Source organism: Rhagoletis zephyria, unplaced genomic scaffold (assembly GCF_001687245.7).
Source record: "Rhagoletis zephyria isolate East Lansing unplaced genomic scaffold, Rhagoletis_zephyria_1.1 Rzeph_scaffold_10963, whole genome shotgun sequence".
Lineage (NCBI taxonomy): Eukaryota > Metazoa > Arthropoda > Insecta > Diptera > Tephritidae > Rhagoletis > Rhagoletis zephyria.
The window spans coordinates 1-7774 of NW_016168040.1; the positions used below are offsets into that span (position 1 = coordinate 1).

General features: G+C 34.7%; 1 protein-coding gene across 1 annotated transcript; it reads right to left on the minus strand.

Annotated features, from left to right (window-relative positions):
• Positions 1 to 1388: 1388 nt before the first annotated feature.
• Positions 1389 to 4158, minus strand: LOC108376789 (delta-like protein 1; the record flags this gene model as incomplete). The annotated part of the gene is made up of 4 exons (XM_017633031.1): positions 4027 to 4158; positions 2548 to 2686; positions 1808 to 1966; positions 1389 to 1580 (listed from the first exon to the last, which is right to left on the minus strand). Coding segments are annotated over exons 1-4 (622 nt in total), but the record flags the coding sequence as incomplete, so codon positions are not given.
• Between the last annotated feature and the right edge of the window lie 3616 nt (positions 4159 to 7774).

Genomic DNA, 7774 nt, shown 5'->3' on the forward strand with positions numbered 1-7774 from the left:
CTTTAACAATGCATTGAATAACTGTTTTTTTATCCTTGTTGATATTTCAAGGACGAGGTTTTTAGCTTGCCAGTTAACTTCTGTATTTATCTAGTAATATTGAGACTTCCCTACATCAAATTAAATTGTCAAGTGGCTATATTTGTTGGTCGTCCCGCTTTCTCCACATTCTGCCTCAGATACACAATGTATTTTAATGGCATACAACTCAGCTTAAAAAGGCGTCTATTTGGGTAAAAGGTCTTGCAGTTGGGTGTGAAATTTTGCGGAAGATATAAGCCCAATAAGCTAATAATACCCATCGAACTTAAGAATTTAAATTTTATGCCCCACTTCTTCCCTGCCAATTTGAATAAGACCGCTTGCCATCCCCTATATTTGACTTCTTCAGTCGAGGTTTCACATTGCCCCTCTTCTGACGAAATTAAAGATACTAGTCTTCTTGGAGCCGATGTCGAAATCGTTTTGACGAATATGTTCAGCGTTTTCCATAGGAGGCCAGAGCTGGTGCCTTCGAATCCACCTCTGATTAGGATTACAATGGAAAACCGAAGTCCTTGTGACTAAAAAGAGAGAGTAGCTCGTTTAAACCGATGGATACTCCATAATAGAGGGTGGATAAATTTTCTCTGTGGAACCTCATTCCTTCCTGCGCTAGAGTTCTTGGACATTTGATCTGTCAGGAATGATAGGCACGGAAAGGTTGTAAGATTGATGCATCGGTATGTGTTTCTTTGGGCGGATGAATTCCTACTAACTCGAAGATGCTTCTGCCCGTTACTTCTTGCTATAGCAGCAGTAGGGATTTTCGCGCATATTCTGCCCTGAATTTAGTTAGCAGTATTCGATTAGCAGGTGTGGAGGTCCCTTCTGGAGATGAGCTGGGAAGATAAAATCTGCCCCAGGGTGCTTGAATCAATCTTGAATAGAAACAACGTACGACCAAGAAAAAAAATTACAAAACAACACGAAAAAGTTTAGTTGTAACTGATCAGCTTTGCGAAATTTGCGTACTTTTTAAAACTTTCACTAAAAAAAGAGCTTAGAGATACTTTCCGAAATATCTGTATACAAATATCGTAAAATTTTTATATTATCTATCAACAAAAGTGTGCATTCAAAAACTATTAATTTCAGGCTAAAGCCTAGAAACCAAAATTTTGTGCTTAACACAAAATCGCAAGCACACACTGAATTTCGAGCCATTCGTACGCTTGAATATATGTATGTGCAAGTATACAAGTGCGTGCGTTACAACCAAATATTTCCTTTTTTAAATTTATCAGTTACGGAATTTTTCAATTAATTCTCACTTAAGCCACACACACTCTCACCGCACGCCCTCTACTACATACATACATATGCGTGTAGTATTTATGTATAGTCACCTGTTTGGCACAGTAGCCCTGTATAGCCTGGCAAGCAATTGCATTCGAGTGGCTTTTGACATGTACCATGTTGACAGCCGGGCAGTACGGCACAGTCACTGCAATTGCGCCCCGCCCAACCTAGGCGACAACGACACTCACCAGGAGCCTCACAGTAGCCGCGTGTATTGTGGCAGCCCGAACGGCAGGTTGCTAAAAACAAAGCAAAGTTAAAAATGAAATTGAGTTTGGAACACGCAAGTGGCTATACTTTTTTGCCTATTGATAGGTGTATGTGCATGTAAGTATGAAATGTATGTATATGTGAATGAAAAATTTGGTTAAGGCCTACGAAATTTTGCTTAAATATGAAATATCTTCTTAACGTATACACGTATACGTATGTATGCACACACGTACATATATTCAGATTCACTTACGTTCGGTACAAAAGAGCCCATCCCAGCCTGGCTTGCAGATACATTCGAACGGTTTATTGCAATAGCCATGTTGGCAGCCCGGCAGTGGTATGCAACGTTCACAGAAATCGCCTGTGTAACCGATGCGACAGCGACACTCGTCCGGACGTTGGCAGTAGCCTGTAAGAAGAATAAATCATTTAGTTTGTGTTTGCAAATATTCCTACAAGTACATAGGTATTTTTTTTTTATATGACCAGCTTAAAGAAGTCTGCTGTTGAATTTGCTTTTATTAATTGGTCTGGGCCTAGCAACCAAATGTGTTGGCATTTATGAGTGTAAGTAAGAATGATGAAAAGTGATAAAATCGATAAAAATGATGCAGGCAAAGCTTTGAAAATAAATTATCTATTTACAATTGAATAGCTTTTGGGGTGTGTGAAAAGTTTGTCATCAGCACTGATAGTGATATTTTATGGAAATAAATAAAGTTCTCAGTTATTGTTTTTAATTTTGCATTCATATAAATTTATTGTTCATAATAAATGCCAGTTTAGTTAAATCAATATAACTTATTTGGATACAAGAAGAAAAATTGGTTGAATGACAGAGCGTATGAGTGACTTTAATTTGTCGAATGATAGATCCTTATCGAATTTTCTTGAATCCAAGACATTAATATATATTAGTATCTGTATCCATGCCCTTATATAATTTATTATTTCTTGATTTAATTTCCTAAACTATTGATTTTGTCTTACCATTCATTGGATCGCATCCTTTGCGACACAGCGGCACTTGACACAGGTCACCTTGCCAGCCGGACAGACATTTGACATTACCCTTTTCATCGCAAATGTAATGTAAATTAATTTTCTCTCTTTGAGATTTTTGACAAGCCTGAAAATAATAACAAATATTGCAGTGTAGTATAAATAGTTAATAATTTGCTTATGTAGCAATTGGAATGTAATTAGGAATAACAATTTTGTCATTAAATAAATTTTATTGCCCTGAGTATTTGATACACATACATATGCATGTATGTTTGTGTGTTGGGATTGTTTTGTTCTCGACGGTTTTTCATGAAATTTTGCAAACACCTTATGACCTGGATTGAAAAATAGGCTATTTTTTTAGAGTTGACACCTGTTAAATTAAATCAAATAATACAATACAGGGTTCAAGCGAAAACAAAAGTTCAAGAGATCCGAAGGTTGCAGGTTTGATTCCAGAATTTTTTTTGGAAAAAAAATTTTTTTATTATCTTATCTGATTAGCACATTTTGCACTCAAAATATCCAATTTATTTTCAATTTTAATAAATAATATTATTTATAAAAATTAAAATTTTTATTTTTCGTTGCCTTTAGTTAGAAAGCTTTGCTCCTATGAAGAAAATGCGTAAAAACTTTTTATTTCGTTTTTATACTTAATCACCGTGAATCGGTCCCGGGATTTGCTAAGAGATAATTATTATTGTTATAATATGCACTCTACCCAATCAGCTACAACAGCCCATTTTCGAATTGAAATTTTAATAAGAGAGACTTATTATCCTTTTTAAACTTTTATATTTTCAACTGAAATTCCTACCTCAGCGTATACTCAAGCATATTTCACCTTTTATCAAGAAAACCAACAAATTGCGAAAAAAGTTGGAAATGTTTGGAAAATTGATATTTCCTAAACTACACCTTTTCCAACAGTATTTCAGAAAAAGCCAAGTGAAGTTCAGAAAAAGACAAATGAAATTCAGAAAAACACAATTGTATTTCAGAATAGTTCAAATGATTTTCAGAAAAACGTAAATGTATTTCAGAAAAGGGCAAATGTATTTCAAAAAAGCACAAATGTATTTAAGAAAAGCATAACATTTTTCTAAAAAAACGAAATTTTGATGAAACTTTTTCGAATCTTCCTAATTTTTTAACACGCAAAGTCTGAAATTCGGACTTATATAGTTTTTCTTAAATAACTAGCTTTAATTTCATAAAAAAGAAAATAAATATTAAATAAAAAAAAATATCCACAATTTGTTGAAATTTCGCGTCTCTATTCATATTTTCGCTACTGTAAGTTAGCTTGGTGCAGAAAATCACTAGTTTTTGTTGCATTCAATATGGAACGGCCGTATATTAAAAGTGAAAAAGTGGAAGTATTTTCAATTTATTTTTTAGCGTAGTAAATTGAAATATCTGGGCCTAAGTTCATATTTAAAATAGCTGACTAAAACTCACCCTTTGTTTCCATTCCGGTATATCCGAGTTAGCATATCTCAAATCGTAGTTACGTTTATGGTATGAAATAGCTGGCAGTAATGTTGGTGCCAGCGTAAAGTAGGCCAAATAAATAAGCCAATTGCAAGACATATTTTTGTGTTGTTATTCTGCTTCTTGTTTACATGTAATCTTAGTAATTATGCAATCGAAAGATACTCAATTAAACTTTGCCAAACACGTTTTTAATTGTTTTTTGTTTTTTTTTTTTGTCATATAAAACGCTCATCAAAGAAATTGCACTTTCTTTTGGCACAGATCCAATAGTGAAGCCGGTGAATGCAAGAAAGAAAATAAAGCAAAGCAAACGCTTGACATTAAAAAACAAAATATACAACATAAATACTAAATAAAACGCTCGCCAAGCGTACATAGCTTGTTGTCAGTGCATTTATTTGGCACACATTAATACATGTGTATGCCTGTACATTAGATCGTACCAGACACAAAAAGTTCGCCGCACGCCACTGAGTCTGAAATATTTTTGCATAGCGATTTCAAAAAAAAAGTTATATATATTTTCTTTAATATATTTTTTTTAATTATTCGTCATAACTTCAGCATGTAAAGTAAGATTTAGAAATGTTTTTGTCTCGAGAAGAAAATTGTTTGTTTCAATGTTCATTGACCCCTAGTAACCCGTTCTAGTACTTACCCAGCAGATCTCAGTTACTACCACCCCAATGTCAAGTAAATTACAGCTACGTAAGTATTTAGATTATTCCAGTAGAACTATACAAAAAAATTATTGTCGAATGTAGAGGGCACCAAAAAATGTATAAAGGCGCAAAAAAAATATTTATTTCGAAATCGCCTTGCAAAAATACTTTAGACACAAAATTTTTTTGTTTGCTGGTGAGCTGGTGCAGTCTAATGTACACAAGTGTGCACAAATAAACACACAACATGGAAAGTGAGAAAAAACGCGTCGTGAAGCATGTTAAATTATCGTTTAGCGCGCTGTGGCTATTGAAGCCAATGCGTCTGCGCGCATACTGTCCAGGTATGCATGTATACAATAACAAGAAGTGTAAGAATAAGAAAAAAGTAAAAACAAACTAAATAAATTAAACAAAATAAATTAAAATAAAAACACTTTCGACGCGCAGTAAATGGGTGTTGGGAGAAATTTCGATGACAAATCGCGATTGACGAGTTATAGTTGTTTTGTCTTTTTTTTAGCGAGTAAACGACTTTGAGGCGCATGAAAGTGGAAATTCAATTATGATCAAAATTTTTAAATTCGCATGATTTGATAGCATTTTTAAAACATTTGGAATTAATATGCATATATTGTTTTTAGCAAAAATATGCCTCTCGTCACTGCTACTTCTATGCGTTTGTTGAAAGTGGGTCACATTCATTTTAATAGCACATAAAATTTTTATGACTGGAGTCGGTGGCAGTACATAAATAGTTCATGCCACTTTGAGTACAAGTAGTTACACACAGTTAGTAATGAAAAAAAATAATCATATCCACAACTCACGCACAAATTTAACTTGTGTATGTAAAAAAGTAAATTTCAGTTTGTTATAGAATTTTTTTTTTTAATTCTTATAAATTGCACTGCTGCTAGTAGTACCTAGCAAATCATTCTGCACTTTTTTGCATAAATTTTCACCGACTTTATCTCTACTTTTCTCCTTTTCAATATAAACAACTTACTTCAACGTTCGTCCAACGACTGCGCGCGCAGCTCTGATCAAACTAATTTCTTTTTGACCACTCAACTGCAATTCAAGTCCATGGCCAAGTGAAGTATGGCTTGAGTGCTTTTCAGTTTCATTTCTTTATTGTTTTGCAGAAGCGTGTTTTGTAGTTAAATTTGAGCGTGAGTGAGAGTAGTTGAGAGTTGGCTTCGGTGATAAGTTGATTCTGAAGTGTGTCAACCGGTCGGTGTTAATCAGCTGTTTCAGTTGCCGCAAGTTCTTTTTAACGCATTTCAAGTTTGCTATTTAAACTGCGCTCTCCGGTCATTAAACATTCAGCAGTGTAATGTATACACTGGAAGAAAATTATAGGCTAAGCAGCAGATGAAATTGTGTTGGTGTACAACTGCGGAGGCTTGATTATAGATAAGGTACTCAATTGATGTTATAAAAGTAAGCAAAATGGAAAATTATAAGAGAAATATTTGAATATGAAATTTATGCTATGTGTTTGGCCTGTAATTGTGTTGTGAGTATTGCATTATGATTCAAATGGAGGAACCACGTTGGCAATTTAAAGTGCGCCTCTTAAAATACGCTTTCAAGCCGTGTTTATTTTTAAATCTCATCCTATTTAGAAGCTAAATTAGAAGATATTCGAATATTGCAGACAACCGAAGGTAGAAGGAAAGGTGTCAATGGAAGTAAAATAAAGAAAAATCAATCAGAAAAAGCATGTAGGTGCATCTCTGATGAAAAGGGCAACATTTTCCCTTTAAAATACAAGCTGTATCAGAAAAAAAGAGTAGAGAAATCGAACACGAAACGCCTATCACTTCAAAAGCTCAAAAAGATGGAAGAAAACTGGTTAGTGACTGCTTTAAATACAAGAAATGCCGCATTTCTTTCTAGTGAAAAATCAACACTATGTAAATAGTCCATCATATTCAGTGATTTTGCACTTTTCTGACAGAAACTTTTCTGATAGAAAGAAAGAAAGAAGCACACACTCAATGCACCTTTATATAAATGCCCAAGATGAATTCATTCTTAGTGATTACATTGCTAATCTTAACAAGACATCGTACATGATAGGCGTGTTGATGTACAGACAGAGTATGTGACGAAAGCCGGACAAAAAGCCTGCTACTTTTGGTTCCAGTATAATTGAGGAGTGTGCACATAAAAGATGACATTTCCATAAACATTTTTTCACAGGACGAGCAAAACAAAAAAATTTATACATACATATAAACCTAAAATGCATGTGAAATATCATGAATTTCCGTAAATTCTCTAGATAAACGCCTGATTCCATTTAGAGCCTTGCTAGATTTCCATAACTGAAAACCCCTTCTACAGATAATCTATTCTAGCACTTAATCGATTTTCTCAACAACGTTATCACCCAATAGAATTTGGACAAGCCCTAGCAAGCAAAAATTGAACAGAGATAATCACTTCTGGCGCTGAACAGATTCTCGTAGGCCCTCAACTAGCACTCTCACGCAATATGTAGGACAGTATCTGCTTGGGACAGCCTTAAAAGGGTAATCTTGACTTAAATAACTTTATCAGCCTATAGCCTGGGCTGGCTCCGGAATAATAGCTTCCCTTTGAGATAATCACTTTTGGTGGTGGGAAGTTTTCTTTAACTGAGATCATTTTTGGCAGTGCCAGAACTGGCCGTATCTTACAAAATCCAACCTACATTTTGTATCAGGGACTGTATGGGAATTTCGATTAGTAATTCGAGATTTAATAAGATGGAAGCTAAGCTATCCAGAATCACTGATCGTGATTGTTAATACTTTTCGTTGTGCATTAAGTAGTTTTTCAAATGTACATAGCTCATTTTGTCGATAATAAATGCATTCGATTACACAAAATCCAGAAATACGATTTCACTGAGCCTAAAGGAACAACTGGTACGATGAGGAATGTCTTGAGGGTTCAGAGGAAAAAAGTGCCGTATACAGGGCCATGCGCAAAGCGGGCGCCACGAACTATGCTTATAGGACCCATATAGGGAGTCGAAGAGGGAGAGAGAAAAATTT